The following is a 17,420-nucleotide window of genomic DNA, read 5'->3' on the forward strand; positions in this document are numbered from 1 at the left end:
CCTCCATTTCCCTCCTTTGGCACCTGACAGAGGTGAGAGGGTTGCTCAGAGTAGTAACCCAGTGTTCTGAGGGCCCACCTTCTCCCACCCTGTTGCTTCCACAACTCTCCAAGCCACCTCCCTGTGAGCAGGGTCCTCCTAGTTTGTCCTTGGGAGAGCCAGGAGGCAGCCCAGGACCAGGCATCAAGCTCCCCTGCGCCCCTTCCCTCCCCACCCCGCCCCCAGGCTGCTGGGCTGGAGCAGCTGAACTGGTGGGCCCCCCCTCTCCTCTCCACTGCCTGACACCCAATCAGAGAGAAAACGATCCGGGGCAGGCAGGGTGCCAGGGGCCGGGCCCAGAATAGCGCGTCCCAGCCAGTATTGCACACTTGCGCTCAGTCGGTCCAGGCCGGCTGCATGGAGCCTGAGCTGGAGCACACGCTGCACAGGGTACTGGGGTCCTGGGGCAGCGAGCTGGGGCAGCTGAGGCCAGAGGATTGAGAGCACACCACCATGTCGTGTGAATGCATGTGTGTGTGTGCATGTGGGGGGTGGGGTGGGGGCATGGATTTTCTCTGTGCATATAAGCACATGGCTGTGCATGTATATTCTCTGAGTATGTGGTTCTGTGTGTCTGGGAATGGTTGAGTGTGAGTGCTTCTGAATAATTTTCTTTTTCATACTTCTGTATTAGTGTTTGTGTATCAGTGTATGCTTATGTGTGTATATATGTAGGTGTGTGTTTGTGGGGTGAATGTGTTTTTGTGGGGTGTGTGTGTGTGTACATGCACTAAGACAAGGGGAACAACCTGTGGCTTGGGAGCCTAGGGCATTTTCCGCACCGCTCAGACATTCTTCTCCCCACAGACCCCATCCTGGAGCAGCCTTGGGGGACTGGAGCATCAAGGTAGGTGGGGCTGCCCCTCCTCGGGGGCCTAGCCTCTCCTCCCAACTGCTGTGTCTCCACATCTCTGGGCCCCCATCTCCCCACTCCACTAGCCTGGCTTTGTCTTCCTCTCCTTTTCCTTCCTTGTTCTCTTTGTTCCTTCTTCCTCCTTGTCTTCCCCTCCTCCTTCCTCTTTCGGAGGCAGAGGGGCAGGGTTGTAGAGTCTGAGACCTGGAGCCTAGTCCTGACCTCATCGCCTACTAGCTGTGTGTGATTTGTGGCAAATTGCTTAACTTCTCCGATCTCAGCTCCCTTGTTAGTAAAATAAGGATAGTAATAATGCCTCCCTTATAAGATTTCTATGAGATTTGAATGAGAAATATGTTGGAGAAAAGCTCTTTGGAATCTTGCAAATATTAAATATTATTATTAATAACATTTTTAATTGATTTTGTTGTGTTACTCCCTATTAACCAAACAGGCCCCATTCCCCCTTCCAGAGGTGAGCTTCCTAGAGCAAGGAGATAGCACTTCCTGGCCATCACCAGCCATGCCCACCAGCCCAGAAAGGAGCCATGGGAAAGAGAGGGCCAAGGCCCCAAGATGGACAAGGCAGGAGGCTGTGGAGGAAAGGGAGCTTCAAGGCCTGGGGGAAGGTGAGGTGAGGGCCAGTTCTGGGGAGATGGGAGCAGGAGCAGTGGGAAGCCCCAGAACCTCCGTCACGCACAGTTGGACCCACCCCTCACCTGTAGCCTCAGTCTCCCCGCATGGGAGAGGGCACCTGCATCGCAGAGCCAAGGGCAAGCCTGGCCAGCTCAGGATAGAGCCACTGTCTTGTGGGGCTCTCTGAGACTCAGCATTCTCACCTGCCAAGTGGGGGCCACAGCATCCAGGTTTCCCAAGGCTGCTGTGAGGATGCCCTGAGCCGGCAGATGAGGAAGTGCCTTGGAAGATGGAGTTACCATCTTCTCCCCCCGAACAAGTCCCCAGACCAGACCAGCTGCTGAGTCCACCGGGCTGGGAGCCACGTTCCCTGAGGCCATACCCTTGTCCCATGAAGCTCCCTTAGCCGGGGTGGGCATCCCACCAATAGAGTGGGATATCCTCCCCTGCCTGTGCAGCCTCAGCCACCAGCCCCAGCACAGACGATCTGGAGCTGGGCCTAAAGCTCCCAGGCACAGGAGCCTGGGGGTGTGAGCTCGGCCTTGTGGAAGAGAAGCCTGCCCCGTGCCCGTGCCCATCCCCGCAGGCCCTGTTTCCCAGGCTGGGCTGGGATGACGAGCTGCAGAAGCCAGGGGCCCAGGTCTACATGCACTTCATGCAGGAGCACACCTGCTATGATGCCATGGCAACCAGCTCCAAGCTGGTCATCTTCGACACCACGCTGGAGGTGAGGCCACAGCTCTGCCCCACCTCCAACCTCACGGTGCAGCAGCCACCATGCACACCCTCCAGAATGCCCCCCCTCCATGAGGCCCCTTCCAGAACTCCTTCTTAGCACTATGGAGACCAGTGGGAGGAGGGTTCCTACTCTCTGGGAGTACCCCCGAAGTGTCATCCCAGCTCTGCCACTTAGTATCTTAGGATCTTGGGTTGGTCACTTTACCTCTCCCACCGCTAAAATGGTGCCAGGAATGCCTGCTTTGCCTTACTAAGGACTCCTGGGATAACCCAGGATAAGTGGAAGAACTTTGCAAACCCTGAAAAAAGTGGAAGACATTGCAAAGTGGTTTAGGACAAAGAGCAGGGGACTCTTGGAAACAGCAAAATAGGACAAGCTCTGGTCCTTGTGCTTCTAGTAGCTAAGCTACACAGTGCCTGAGTCCACTGCTAACACCACGTAGAGTTGAGCAGCGTTTCCCAGCCATGGTAACGTAACAGCCACAATACACTACAGGCACACCTCCTTTAATTGCACTTTTCTCTGCCATGCTTTGCAGATATGCTTTCTTACAAACTGAAGGTTTGGAGCAACCCTGAATCCAGCAAGCCTACTGGTGCCATTTCTCCAACAGCATCTGCTCACTTCATATCTCTATGTTACATTTTAGTAATTCTCACAATATTTCAAACTTTTTCATTATTATTATATTTGTTATGGTGATAACTGTGATCAGTGATTATGACTCGCTGATTATGACTGAGATGATGGTTAATATTTTTTAGCAGTTATTTTTAAATTAAGCTATGTACTGTTTTTAGACATAATGCTATTGCATACTTAATAGACTACAGTAGAGCTTAAATCACCTTTCTATGCACTGGGAAACCAAACAACCCTTGCCTCGCTTTATTGCAATATTCCCTTTGCTGCAGTGGTCTGGAACCAAACCCACGCTATCTCCGAGCTATGCCTGTATTTGATTCTAGTGGTATGAACCAATATGTTTATTTTAGTAGCTTTGTATTTATTTTGCTATGTATTCGAAAAATACAACCAGCATGTATAGCTAGTATTGCTTAGGATGAGGCCAAAATGAGTCACTGTAAAATTTATTTAGAGAAAAATATTTTGTAAATAATTATACCTCTAGTACTTAACAGCCAAAACTATACTGTCTGTACACATATGACTTCTGAATGGAAGCACTGAGTACATTTCCCACACTCTGGTGCACCTGGTGAGGGGGTCACCTCAGTGCCTCACCATCAGCTTTATGCAGCCAACAAAGACTATGTCCAGTGTGTGCCATGACATGAGAAAGGCAGGCAAGCTTACGTAAAGAACCCGGGAGAAGGCCCTTGGAAGAATCCTGGTGGGGATAGGGAACCACTGAGGGGCAGTGGGAGACTGACTCACCCATCAACTGTCTCCTGGCCCTCAGATCAAGAAGGCCTTCTTCGCCCTGGTGGCCAATGGCATCCGGGCAGCTCCTCTGTGGGACAGCAAGAAGCAGAGCTTTGTGGGTGAGGAGGGGCGGGGGAGGCAGAACTGGTGGGGAAGGGAAGGAGGGACCTGGCAGGTGATTCTGATATGCCACAGGCTTGGGCGGATGCTTGGAGGGGCCAAGCTGCGGGCTGGCATGGGGGAGTGTCTGGGCCCAGTCTAGGGGCCCCATCTGTGGAATAGCTGTGACCGGCTGAGCCCTCCAGCTCTACCACCCCATGGTCCCACGTCACAGGTGCTAAGCAGAAAAAGACAAAAGGGAAAGGAAGAAATTAGGAGACTCAGAAAGGCAGGGGAGGGAGGGAGAAATTACAGGGGATGCGTGAAAGGGAGAACCCCGTTCCTCTGGCATGGCAAAGGCTGCCCTCCTCTCTGTCACAGTTCCCACTGTTGTCCCAGTACTAGGACTCTGGCGGGGTGGGGGAGGAGGGCCTGCCCCCCAACCTGCCCCCCACCGCAAGGCCCAGGCTGACCTCCTATACCTCTACCCCGCCCCACCATGCAGGGATGCTGACCATCACAGACTTCATCTTGGTGCTGCATCGCTATTACAGGTCCCCCCTGGTAAGGAGTGGGCTGGGAGTCTGGGGGCACCCATCTGGACTGGGGCAGAGGGAGTTCAGGCAGCCTGATGACCAGTGGGCCCACATCTGACTTCTGGAGTCCTGTTGATGTCTCTAGGTCCAGATCTATGAGATTGAAGAACATAAGATTGAGACCTGGAGGGGTGAGTGGTCAGAGGGTCCTGGGAAGGGGCTGAGGGTGTGTGGGTGAGTGGGGGGCCAAGGACCTGAGGCAGAGGATAGGCAGTGGAGGTTTCCTGGAGGGAGCAGGGGAAGGGAAAAAGAAAGGGTGCTGGGGAGTCCAGGGGCCTGGGCAGGGCACAGTCTGGGCACTGCCGGGTGAGGTAGGGTGCCCAACTCCCCCAGCCTGACTCGGATCTTCCTGCAGAGATCTACCTCCAAGGCTGCTTCAAGCCCCTGGTCTCCATCTCCCCCAACAACAGGTAGCAGCCCCAGCCACCCACCTGAGTCTCCTTGCCCTGAGCAGTACCCCTTTCCCCAGCTCCCCGGTTCTGAACTCAACAGTTCACCCTCTGTGGCAGCTAAGGCCACCTCTCCCCCTTTCTGGGGGCTGGGATGCAGCATCTCTCCAAGGCTGCCCCGGGCTCACGGCTCCCACCTTCACAGCCTGTTCGAAGCCGTCTACAGCCTCATCAAGAACCGGATCCACCGCCTGCCAGTCCTGGACCCGGTCTCAGGAGCTGTGCTTCACATCCTGACCCACAAGCGGCTGCTCAAGTTCCTACACATCTTTGTGAGCCCTGGCACAGCCCAGGAGGCGACCTGAGGGGCTGAGCAGACTTCAGCCCTAAGGGCTGGGGAGGGAGCAGCTGGGAGCCTCTGGGACTGGTCCACCCTGATCCCCACCTGTCCCTAATCCAACCAGGGTGCCCTGCTGCCCCAGCCCTCCTTCCTCTCCCGCACCATCCAAGATTTGGGCATCGGCACATTCCGAGACTTGGCCGTGGTGCTGGACACGGCACCCATCCTGACCGCACTGGACATCTTTGTGGACCGGCGCGTGTCTGCGCTGCCTGTGATCAACGAAGCCGGTACCTAAACCCAGGACGGGGGCTCTGACTGGGGAGGGGTTGAGTGGCAGGGGTCCACCCAGCATCAGCTCAGGGACCACGGTGGAGTTGGGGCTAGAAGCATCTGCCTTCTCTGAGCCTTGGACCAATTACTAATCCTCTCTCTGCCTCCATTTCCTCGTTTGTGAATTGGGAATCTTAACACACATCCTCTGACTTCACAGAATGACTTAAAAGGATTATGTGCAATAAAATGAGCATGGTGAGAGGAAAGAGCAGGTGAGGTTTTTAATTTTTCTTCATCCTTACATAAGCCACAGGACCCAGCCAGACCGCAATTCTTGCTCTGAGAAAGGGTTCAAGGTACTACAAGATTATTTCTTTAGTTGAACAATGCTTGTAAACTATTTCAAAATTAAAATCTCCCTAATGAGGCTAGATATCAAGAAATGTTTTGTGTTTGATTATGAAATATTTCAAATGTATGAAAAAAAAACTGTGTAATGAAACCCATGTATCCACTGCCTGGATTAATGACTGTTAACATATTGTCATGATTAGCTCTTTTTTTGTGTTGTTTTTTTTTTCCTGAAGCAATTTATAGACATCATGTCATTTCACCCCTTAACACTTCAATCTACGTATCTTAAATACATATATTTTGTGAGTCACCTAAAAATACATAAGTAATTTATTAATATTATCAAATATCCTATCCTAATTCTTATTTCCCCATTTTCTTCAAGAATATCTTTTTTTTACAGTTGGTTTGTTTAAACCAGGATCCAGTTAAGGTCCATATGATGCATTTGTGTCTTTTGTCCCTTAAGTCTCTTTCATTGAGAGCAGTTCTCTCCCCACTTAATTTTCATGGCATTGATGATGAAAAACCTGGGTCAGTCATCCTATAGGATGTCCCGTATTTGTCTGTTAGCTTTCTACAGGTGGCCTTGACATTGTCCCCCTAGTCCTGTGTTTCCTGTAAACTGAAAGTTAAACCTAAAGGCTTGATCAGATTCGGGTTGTACATTTGAGGCTAAAACAGTTCAGAGGTGACGCCATGTACTCATACTGAGTCACATTAGGAGGCAAGATGTCAGGTGGTCTCCTTCTGTCTGTGATGCTGTTTGGTCTGTGCGTTCAGGTAGTGGCAGCCTGCTGCCTCATTATGAAGCCAGTAGCCTGGGGAGGGGCAGGCGGGTGTCAAGGAGTTCATTCCAAAAGCCTGCCCCAGGCTCTTGAACAGCATCTTGGCTCTGAACTGAACCTCTTCCCTGTCTTTCTCCCACCCCCACCCCCACCCTCACCCTGCAGGACAGGTCGTGGGCCTCTACTCCCGCTTTGATGTGATTGTAAGTGTCTGTGGGGATTGGAAGCGTCTGTAAGTGTCTGGGGATGCCGCAGGGATACTGGGTTTGAGGATCGATGGGACTTGTATCTCTGGATCAGAGCGGCCATTACAAGTGTACAGGGGGGCATACGTGTGGGCCTGGAGCTTGGCTGAGGTGGTGACTAAGAGTGGTACTTCCCTCCCTGCCCCAGCACCTGGCTGCCCAGCAAACCTACAACCACCTAGACATAAGTGTGGGAGAAGCACTGAAGCAGAGGACATTGTGTCTGGAAGGGGTCCTTTCCTGCCAGCCCCATGAGAGCTTGGGGGAAGTCATCGACCGGATTGCCCGGGAGCAGGTACCCAGTGTCCTTTAAGGCATGCTCCCAACATGCATGGCCCAGTCTTTCTTGTAAGCACCTCCACCTCTCCCTCTACATCAGGCACTTGCCCTGTCCTCCCACTTCCAAGCTCTTGGTATCTGCACTGGTCTGCAACTGGTCCTGTTGATGGGGCCCTGGTGCCAAGGGCCAAAGCCAGCCGACCACGATAGAATGGCCCGAGCCACTCCTAACTGGTTTCTAGAAGACTCTCTTGCCGCCCCATTATGTCAAATTGTTTCCCCTGATTCTTGGTGCCAACCTTGTTGGCTGCCATAGCTTCATGACTGTGCCCCCTCACTGACCATCTGTGGACCCACAGGTACACCGGCTGGTGCTAGTGGATGAGAGCCAACATCTCCTGGGTGTGGTGTCCCTCTCTGACATCCTGCAGGCTCTGGTGCTCAGCCCTGCTGGCATCGATGCCCTCAGCGCCTGAGAATATCTGAGTCCTCACTCCCAGACCACCTTCCACCTGTGGAAGTCAATGAAGGGAGCCGGGGGACTCAGCCTTCGTCTTCTCCCACCCCCATTGGCTGGTTTGGTTCTAGTTCAGGTAGGCTCTGCCTTGGACCATTGGCCTCAGCACCAGCCCCCGGGGCTTTCTGGGCTCCCAGATCTCAGATTGGGGCTTCCTGAGGATGAGAGTGGCTCAGCTCACAGCTGAGCAGCCCCATGAACACTGCAAGTGTCAGGACTCACTGTGGGGCTCCCACTTTGTCCCGTTCTCAGCTGAGGTCATGGGGGCCCTCATGAGAGGGTGGACAGGGGCTGAGGTCAAGTTAAGGGCAGTGATGTGAATTCAGGTGCTCTGGAGAGGTTGACCCGCCCTCTCGCAATTCCATTCCCACCTGCGTGGAATTCTACTAGGGGGAAGCAAGCAAGAAACCTTTGTTGAATGGAATTCCCCTCTCAGAACTAAGAGAGCTCCTATCTAAGCACTTATCTCAATAAATTTGACAGGATCTCAGACTCTTTCCTGGTAGCACATTTTCAAGGGGCTTGCAAAAAGGGGGGGCACACAGATTCCACCCACTTGGCAGTGGGTGGCAAGACTTAGCCTCCCCTATTTGAAAGGCAACCTCCCTCCTGACTTAGGCACTGTCTCCCCTTCTCTCTTCCTCACAGGCTTCTCCAGCCCTCACTAATTGTCCTTGCCTTGTCTGTGCTCCCGGAAGCCCTCGGGAATGCCCAGGGTATCATGGGATGGTGAAATTAAGGGGAACAGCTGCATCAAGCCTGGAGATCTCCGAACCAGAGGCACTGGGATTACCCCAGCACCTGGGTCGTGACAGGCCCCACTGGGGCAATGAGCCTGTGGGTTCCGTCAGGGGCTCCGGATTCCTTGGCTTCTGGACCACCTGCTGTTCAGGCCCCCAGCTCCTGGGAGCCCCAGCTGGTCTTGCCCCACAGGAACTGTCTTAGTGGTTTCCCACAACTCTGCTCCCGCCCTCCTGCTTGCCCAGGATTGCCGTTCCTGGGCTGCAGGGGATCATCATGGAGCAGCAGTTATTTGCAGAGCTGCTTGTTGGAATGAGGTCCTCCCTCCATTTTTGTCCTTAGCTCTCACCAGTGAACAGGGTTCTCAGTCCCCAACGATGGCTCTGTATTTGGATCACTGAAGATGAATGATTGAGAAAAGAAAAAGAAAAAGAATAACCCATGAACTTACATTTTATAAGTTTCACTCAGAAAAATGCTAGTCATTTGACCTGAACTGTGGCCAAGACCCCCGTGCTTTCTGAATTCAAAGGCAAGAAAGCAGACCTTTAATTGACGAACGTTGCAAGGGAGCTTTCTTTTGCACACAGAGAGTTAATCCACCAAAATGTCTTTTTCATCTTTTATTTGTAACAAAATCATAAAGAAAAATTAATTAGCTATTTACACAGTTGGTACAACTCAGTCCACAAACTCTAATCTGCAAGAAACATAACTTTATTTTTCTAACATTGAGCATAGTTTCTGTTAGGAACCCCATTTCACCAGGTGGTAGAAATTAGTCTCAGTCAATCAGGCTTTAAATAGTATAACTTTGTTCCTTAGTCATCCTCACCCATCCATGCCAACACCTGTTAAAACATCCCATTCCCATCTGTTTGTCATTTGGTTGGTCATTAGTGGGCACGGCACCTGCTCCGTGCTTCCTCACTCCCTACCATGAGCCTCTTTGAGCCTGCCTGCTCCCAGGCATGAGGATATCCTAGCTCCTGGCCCTGCACCCACTCTGGGCTTTAGGAAGCTCTGTGGGGCTGTCCCAAGCCCGTCTGCTGACAGGGACAGCAAGTGGTCTGTTCTACTCTGCATTTTGCTGTTTTCCCAGCCTCTACCCAAACAACAGGGGACCCAGGCTCTTCTAACCTTATCACCTCCAAACTTCTGTGGAGGATTTGTCATTCTCCCCCCTCCCTTCAGCCATAGCTCCCATCTCAGGGACCCCAGAAATGTCTCCCCTACCCCCACCAGCCTGTGGGATCTCTACCCAGTGGTGAAAAAGAGGGCCTTTTCCTCTAACCCATCAGCCACTGTATGTGTCCTGAGCGCTTGCCACCAACCTTGAGGGTCAGGCCTTTGAAATTTCAAAGTGAAGACTGGGCTTCTGTTGTGTCGCCCGTCCCCTGTGGCAATGGACACTACAAGTCTGCTCACCAGTGGGCAGAGAGTAGGTCAGTATTTCTAAAATAATTATTCCACCCCATTTACCTGACACAGCAACAGAGGGGACACATCTGTGTTATGGGTCAGACAGCAAATGAAGGCATTTTCTCACAGACACTCAGCATCTTTCCGATTTTGCCATAACCCATGGGCCAGTGCTGGCTCTCTGCTGTTCCTACCTGGCAAGGTCCCAAGTCTTGAGCTCAAGTGGAGGATGGGGTGGGGGTACTCTCTGGGCACGTCTCCAGTGACAGTGTCCGTGGGGGGCCCGGGGCAGGCTGCCCCCAGCTGTGACTGGCTCCAGGGAACATGCAGCGGGATCCGTTTTCTGAGGCAGAGCCTGGGTTATTCTGCGTGTGCAAAACTTCAGAGGTCATCACTCGGTCTTCAGGAGGAAAGGGCAGCCTTAGCGAGGCACCTTTGAGAGTTAATCGGTCTCTACCCTCCTGGGGCTGCTATTCTTAGGACCCAGCAGTCTTCCCCCTTAGGTCCTTCTGTAAGGAACCATGTCACCTCCCTGCCTCAGACCTCCACCTCTGATCACAGCTCCACACCCAGCTCCTGACCAGCCCTCTGACATCATGGCTGCTACAAGAAAGGCAAAGGTTTCCATGGGAACTGCAGCTCTTGTGCCTGGCTCGGAATAAAAGTGAGACGTCTATCGCCTCTGTTCATACATGAACCTGGGGCCGCCTGAGTTTTCCAGGAGCCATTGCCTTCCTGTCCCCAACTCTTCCCCTAACCTCAGAGGCCCCTGTGAGATTCTGTAGCCTGCCAGCCAGACTCCCATAGACTCCCCTCTTTACCCTGTCTCCCCGCTCACACCGTCACACTGGTTCTCAACCTTGGATGTGTGACAGGATCACCTGGGAAGCTTTATAAAATGCATATTCCAGGGTCCCATTCCTAGAGATACTAATCCTGATGGGGGGGTGGGACTTAGGCCACCGTTCATTTACTGTAGAAACTAGAGGCTTATGATTAATAACATGTAATGAGCATGATGGTGTGCTGCTGAGAAATAAAGATGCTTCATTTTCATAATTAGTAAAATCATTTTATTGGGTCTATCTTATTTATTATGATCATTTACAAGAAGTGCTGGCTGAGTAGTGGCATGATAAAGAAGATAAACGATTTGTTAGCATCCTCACTGCCCTTCTAAACATCCTTACATGCAGAATTCAGTACAATCTCATGTATGCCCATTCCATCATGACAAGTGTCTTCATGTGGTTACCATGCATATTAGAACTGGAATCATAAATAATAACCTGGAAACAAACTCATATTACCAAGACAAAATACACTCAGAGCTAAAATTTCTATAGAACATGAGCATGTCAGAAAGCATTGGACACTCTTATTTTATTCCTGGGAGTGCTGCATAGTTGTTCAAGAAGATGAGGTATTTTCTTCAAGTCTTACTCAAAAATATGGATCCTGATTTGGCCAACGAATTCAAATTAGGTGCAATAGGTAGTGAGATGTGCACATTCTTTTCAGTTAAATGTTTTAATATCTACTGTCTTGCCAATGGGTTTCAGCCCCAGGCAAGTTCACTATGGATTCAAGGTGACCAAAGAAATGACAGCAGAACGTTCTTGGGGTGAAAGGGTTTATACTCAACTTTATTTCCACAGTGGCAGGTCAGTCACTAGAATCCCATTCACTCAGAGTGAGTCTGCATGCAGCAAGCTTGTCTCTGCCTCTGGGCTTCTCTGCCCACACAGCAGTCCTCTGGGCCTCTGTCCTCAGCGCTGCCATGACTCCAACCTCTGCTCTCCTGCAGCCTTATAGCCGTGCCACCCTGTCGCCCAGAGCACTGGGCAGAGCTCTTTATGTAGGGTCAATAGCAGCGTATTGCCCACATGTGTGTAATGAGCTAGCCAACCAGGGCCAGGTGAAAATCCTGGCCACAGAAATTTTCATTTTATCCACACTACTCCTCTGTAATTCTCCTAAATCCCACTGTTCCTCTTTTCTTATAGAATCAAGGTGAGTTCTGTGACGTCCCTTCACTGTGACTTTTGGGGGCATCCCAGAGTCCCTGACACCTCAAACCCTGGAAGTGTGCTGTCACTGGCCATTGGAGGGCTTTCTGCCAACTCTCAAAACAGGGCTGGTGCTTTTTGCCCTCCAGAGAGAAAGGTGCAAGGGAGAGAGTCCACGCTATTCCATCACACCCATCCTATAGCTACTGCCTGTGTCTGAATGAATCACAAAGGAAGTAATTTACATTAGATCAGTCTTGTCCAGGCCTTGCGAAGGAATATAAACTGACAGAGGCCATTGTCAACTCCCAAGAGAAGCAAAAGAACTTCATGTAGCCTTACGGCTTATGCATTTTTCTGTAGGTATATTTCCTAAAAAACTTTAAAAAATTTGAAAAAAAAAAAAGAACCTTGAGTATAAAGAGTAACCTCTTTGGCCATGCTGTTTTGTTGTTCTCTATTTGGGGCAGGAGCCTTTGATTCTCTTCTCCTAGGGCTGTGTCTGTGGGCTTTTCAGTAACAGCCTTTCTGGGCAAGTTTTCATAGTTGCATTAATAGCTCTTTGGCTCTTAAATCTTGTAAAACAAAACATTCACTTGTCACTGATGACAAGTTTTCAGGGGAGCCTCTGAAACTGTGGCTACCACCATCAAAATGTGAAGAAATATATAGCCAGCTTTCCAATGAATCTTCACAAAGACATGATTATGTCATTAATCTGCTTAGCTCTTGTTTTGGTTGTGCATTGGATTTCCAACTGGCCTTCAGATTTTAGGCACACACGGCAGGGCACTGTTGTCTCAGAATCTCCTGTGGTGCCTCTGGTGGTATTACTTACATTGGCAGCTGTTTTTACAATAATCTTACCAAACTGACCTTCACAGATTTGTTCTCAATTGAGATATAATTCACATACCATTAAATTTGCTCTTTCAAAGTGTGCAATTCAGTGGTATTTAGTATACTTTCAAAGTTGTGCAACTATCACCACTACCTAATTCCAGAACACATTCATCACCCCAAAGCAACTCCATATCCACTAACTCCCTTCTCCTCTGGCCCCTCACAACCACTAATCTACTTTCTGTCTCTATGGATTTACCTATTCTGGATGTTTCATGTCTGTGGGTCAAACCAGGTGTGGTCTTTTGTGTCTGAATTCCTTCATTAGCATAAAGTTTTCAAGGTTCATCCTTGGTGTAGCATGAATCAGTAGTATTCCTTTTTTATGGCGGAATAATATTCTATCCTGTGGATATACAAGATCTTCACAGATTTTGATGTGAGATTAGCCTATAAATTCCTTAACTAAGCTGCAGACCATGAATGCTGACATTCTTGGACAACTGCTACAAAACTCCAGTCCCGGCCACATCACACATACTTCCCTTCACCCAAGCGCCAGCACAGAGGCATTAGCATGGCTTGGGCAGCTCAGCCCCAGTGATCTGAAGGAGCAGCACACTGGGAAAGGCAGAAGTCAGCTCTGATTGACTTGGTGACAGATATCCTGGCATCCCCCAAACTCAGCCCTCATGCTCTGCATTTATAAGGAGCACTCACAGGTGAACCTCTGCACAGATGGGGTCAAGAGCAATGCCCTTGTATTAGGGAATTCCTCCCAATTCTCTCCAGGCTTCTCTTCTCAGTGCGGCAAGCTCCACACCCTCCCCTCTTGTCCTTTCCCTTTGTCCTACTCCAGTCTCTTTGCATTCAACAGATATTAATTAATCACCTCCTAAGGGCTAGACACAGAGTTAGACACTGGGATCCAAACTGAAAGGAGCTTGCTTGTGCCCTCCAGGGGCTTCACAGCTGGTTGGGGAGAACATGCAGTGCTCAGTTCCTTGAGGGGTGGGTGGGGAGTGGGGAGAGCACGAGAGGAAGTGGCCCAGACAGGTGAGGAAAGGCTTTGAAGAAGCAGCGATATTTGAGCTCCTAAGCAGCGACACTGAGTTCTAAGGAAGTTCGCCACGATAGAGATGAACAGGGTGTTCCAAGGAGAGAGGACATTAAGAACAAAGTGTTGAAGCCAGAAAGAGACATAACGTGCTCAGAGAAATAACAGAGAATTATGGGGCAAGGGTGGGGGGCTGGTGAGGGAGGTGGCAGGTGAAGGGTAGGGTGCCAGAACACGAGTCTTCTAAGCCACAGTGCCCAGAGAGTCAGACTGCAGCTCCTGATCTGGTGGGGCTTCAGCCAACCCCAGGTGAAGCTAAGGCCCCTCTGTGAGCTCTGGCGGAGTGCACGACGCTCTCAGTTTCCATGGCTCTGCCTCTCACCAAGTGGTAAAGGGTTCCCCAAACACAGAAAGGGCTTCAGATGCTGGGCCATCAGAAAGAATAACAAAGGTCTCCAATTGTCAATAAAAGTCATTTTATTCTGTATTTTCCCCAAGGATAGCAATATGACATGGGGGAGGACTTTTGTCTGAGAGGGAGATGCTCACAGTGATAAAAGTGGCAAAAGCCCAGGGCTCTGAGGGAAGTGCACTGACTTTCTCCAGCCTCTGATGCCTGGGAGCTCCCTTCTCTCCCTCCTCGCCTGAGACACAGCAGTGGCCAGGAATGACCGTGCCGAGGAGGCAGAGAAGGTGGCTGCCCTGGCAAGGTGAGGGCCCAATTCAGCACTATCTCTGCAGGAAACGCAGGCCCACCTTCTTGTCAGGAACCAGGACGATGCGGGCCAAGCTCCTCACCTCCCCTGTCTCAGGAGCCAGCACCATCTTGTACTGCTGGACCAGCTGAGAGGGAAATCCATGGGGCAGGGGCGGTTAGAGTCCATGATCTCATCTGGTACTTCCTCTGCATGTTCCCACCCTGTGCCTCCCTTCCTTCAGCCCTTCCTGGCCCACATACCTGCCCTGTCCCCACTCACCCTGGATAGCAACAGCTGCATCTCCAGCTCTGCAATCCTGCGGCCCAGGCAACCTCGGACCCCATAGCCAAAGGGCACAGAGCCAAATGGGTGTTGGGACCTAAGGTTATCAGACTGGCTATTCCTCAGCCAGCGGTGGGGCTGGAAGCTCTCTGGCTCAGAGAAGGTGCTAGGGTCTCGGGATACCACATAGTGGCACAATACAAACAGGGTCTGCAGAGGAAGAATGCAGAGCATCAGGCTAGGACTTCGGGGCACCCCTGGGGATCACCGCTCTCTAGGCCCACTCACATTCTTGGGGAAGAGGAAGCCACCAACTTCAATTTCCTTTTCCATAATGATCCGAGAGTTCACAGGGACTACAGGGTAGAGGCTGCAGGGAAAAGACAATGCAGGTCTGCCTCTCTGGTGCCTCAGGTCCCTCTTTCGATCTCCCCCTGGCCCTTGCCCCAGTCTGACAGCCCCTACTTACCACTCCTATCTCAGAGTCCCCCTAACACAAACCCTGAAACCTACCGCAGGGTCTCTTTAAGCACAGCTTTGAGCAGGGGCATGTGCGCAAAGTCCTTGTGTCCAGGCACCTGCCCGGCTGGCACCACACCCACCACTTCCTCATGCAAGGCCTCTTGGATCTCTGGGTTCTTTGAAAGATGGTACAAAGTCCACGTCAACGTGTTGGACGTCTGAGAAGAAGAGTGAGAGATGAAGTGAGATGGGATTTCTAGCAAAGAAGCCAGTCAGGTGTTTCTTTGTATGAGTGGGTGTATGCAAAATGTGGGAGAAAACTTAATTTGTCACGAGTGTGGCTGGATAAGACACAGGGGTTCATGGGACCCTCCATGCTAACATGACTCCATAGTAGGACCAGGACCATATGATGGAGAATCACACTCTATGACAGAGGAGACTAACAGAGAAGCCCAGTGTGACTAAAGGGCTGGAAAGAGGTCCCACAAAGCAGGGGCTTGTGAACCAACTCTTCAACTCTCCACTTAAATGACAGCACTAGATGAAACTTTTCAGTTGTCTGAGAGAGGCTCACAGAGGTGATGGAATCTGCCAAACAAAAGGACCCTTCCCTGCCCACCTCCCCTGCACTGAATGGCCCCATTTTCCTTCTAGTTCTACATCCATGCTACAGAAAGAGGAGGGATGAAGGTAGGCTCAAGTGGAGGATAATGGGGAATTGGTTCAGGAAGGGGGCTGAGAGCCCCTGGTCTCCTCACCAGCCCCCATCACACACCGTGTCTACCCCAGCCAGGAGCAGCTCAGGCAGGCTACCCATGACCTCATGATAACTGAGCTGTCCACTGGTGAGCAGGGAGTGCAGGTAGCCAGATATCTGGATCTCATTTGGCCCCTCTGCCTGCAGTTGGGTCTCTACCTCCTTGAGTTTCTGATCAATCATCTTCTTCCCTACAAGGACAGTGGAGAAAGGAGAAATCCAAAGTCAAAAGTCATGATATCCAAAGACCGAGAGCCACTCGAACAGCACATAGCATGAGGGATGTCTGCACACACTGCTGGTGTGCAGACCCTGGGACCCATCCCCCACCTTCCTTCCCAGGACTCACCAAAAGAGAAGATGGTGTTCCAGCCATCCAGGTATCGCCTCCAGAAGGGCAGCAGGGGACGGGTCCACTTGGGGAGGAAGGTGGCATAAACTGAGTTCTGGAACATGATCCCAATAGATCTGATGAATTCCTGGGTATCCTGGGGGATGGAGCGCTCCAGGCAGCCAACACGTTTCTCAAACAGGATGTAGCAAACAGCTGACAGAGCACAGAGGCCATCACAGGAGGCAGTGCCATGGCACACAGAATCCAGGAGGCTTTGCAGGGGAGTACAATGTACTCCTGAACCCATGTCCACCCGGCCCTCTCCCAACAAGGGTACCTTCCAAAGCAAAGTGGTAGAAATGGAAAGCCACGTCAGACACCTGGTCCCCCGAGGCACTCTCTGCCAGTAGCAGTTTCAGCTGAGCCATGAAGTCATCGATCACCTCGTTCAGAGCATCCACATAGAGCGCAGCCTCAGCTGGCTTCAGCATTCGCTTGTTCAGAGCCTGGCGCACCTGGTACCATTTGTGTCCTTCCCTGTGAAGAAGGCAGGTGCAGCATAAATGTAAGTATATGATGGGGGTTAGATTAGATAGTATCTTCCCACCCTGAGACATTTGCTGAGTCTAGGAAAATCTCAGACTCCTAGATTTAGAATTATAGAATCACCAAACTTTCAAATGACAGAATCTTCGAATAACAAAATTTCAGAATCTCACTACAACACAGCACAAGTGGTTAAGGTGGGCATCTGGGACCAGACTGCCTAAGGTCAAATCACAGTTCTGATGATTACTGGCTGAGTGACTTTAGGCGGGTGACTGAACTCCTCTGTGCTTCAATTTGCCCTTCTGTAAAATAGGAAGAATAAGAGTGCTATCTTAGTAGGGAAAGGAAACCCTACATATCTCTATGTCTATTTGCATGTTTCTACATAAAATAGGGAAGAATACACACCAAACTGTCAGGCTTACTTAGAAGGATGGGATGGGAATGGGAGGTAGTGAGACAATATTTTATTACTGGGAGTTTTATAAATATTACTTCTGAATTTAAAAAACCAATAAGATATTTTAAAAGAAAAACAGTAAAAAGTCTCAAGGCAAGAATAAGATTTTGCATTTAAAAAGTTATTTATTTCAATGAACCTTAAACCCCAAGAGTTTTCTTTATTATGCTGGGGAAAATCTGCAAAAACATTAACTAAAAGTGTTGCTTTAGAAGAAATGAAAGCCAGAATAGACCCACTTACTGGAATTTCAGGTTTGAGGTGCTT

The 17,420-nt window shown here is 50.5% G+C and overlaps 2 protein-coding genes across 11 annotated transcripts in view; one reads left to right on the forward strand and one right to left on the reverse strand.

Annotated features, from left to right (window-relative positions):
- Positions 1–347: 347 nt before the first annotated feature.
- Positions 348–8,833, forward strand: PRKAG3 (protein kinase AMP-activated non-catalytic subunit gamma 3). Of its 10 annotated transcripts, none has more exons than XM_057503539.1 (14): positions 348–429; positions 847–886; positions 1,366–1,521; positions 2,115–2,255; positions 3,691–3,772; positions 4,258–4,316; positions 4,434–4,479; positions 4,704–4,758; positions 4,943–5,069; positions 5,202–5,367; positions 6,661–6,698; positions 6,889–7,035; positions 7,379–7,612; positions 8,185–8,833. In XM_057503539.1, exons 3-13 carry the CDS (start codon positions 1,441–1,443, stop codon positions 7,493–7,495), a joined length of 1,059 nt encoding a protein of 352 aa, XP_057359522.1. In that variant the 5' UTR covers positions 348–429; positions 847–886; positions 1,366–1,440; the 3' UTR covers positions 7,496–7,612; positions 8,185–8,833. The 10 variants fall into 10 exon arrangements, with proteins under 10 accessions (XP_057359522.1, XP_057359517.1, XP_057359520.1 ...); XM_057503534.1 differs by having other exon boundaries at positions 354–429; positions 1,347–1,521; positions 1,987–2,255; XM_057503537.1 differs by having other exon boundaries at positions 354–429; positions 1,366–1,526.
- Positions 8,834–14,067: 5,234 nt separating this feature from the next.
- The window catches only part of LOC118927279 (sterol 26-hydroxylase, mitochondrial), a 39,696-nt gene continuing 36,343 nt past the window's right edge, over positions 14,068–17,420 (reverse strand). The window contains exons 3-9 of the mRNA XM_036915274.2: positions 16,482–16,681; positions 16,160–16,357; positions 15,829–16,001; positions 15,102–15,268; positions 14,877–14,958; positions 14,586–14,798; positions 14,068–14,451 (exon numbers count right to left, since the gene is read on the reverse strand). Coding sequence (XP_036771169.2) covers positions 14,338–14,451; positions 14,586–14,798; positions 14,877–14,958; positions 15,102–15,268; positions 15,829–16,001; positions 16,160–16,357; positions 16,482–16,681 — 1,147 coding nt within the window. The 3' untranslated portion in view covers positions 14,068–14,337. The remainder of the gene's footprint in view (positions 14,452–14,585; positions 14,799–14,876; positions 14,959–15,101; positions 15,269–15,828; positions 16,002–16,159; positions 16,358–16,481; positions 16,682–17,420) is intronic.

This window comes from Manis pentadactyla, chromosome 6 (assembly GCF_030020395.1).
Source record: "Manis pentadactyla isolate mManPen7 chromosome 6, mManPen7.hap1, whole genome shotgun sequence".
NCBI lineage: Eukaryota > Metazoa > Chordata > Mammalia > Pholidota > Manidae > Manis > Manis pentadactyla.

Coding starts and splice junctions, on each gene's coding strand:
- PRKAG3 (XM_057503531.1), top strand. CDS start 397: ATGGAGCCTGAGCTGGAGCACACGCTGCACAGG. Junction 430..846: donor TGGAGCACACGCTGCACAGG/GTACTGGGGTCC, acceptor TTCTCCCCACAG/ACCCCATCCTGGAGCAGCCT. Junction 3,773..4,257: donor CAAGAAGCAGAGCTTTGTGG/GTGAGGAGGGGC, acceptor CCCACCATGCAG/GGATGCTGACCATCACAGAC.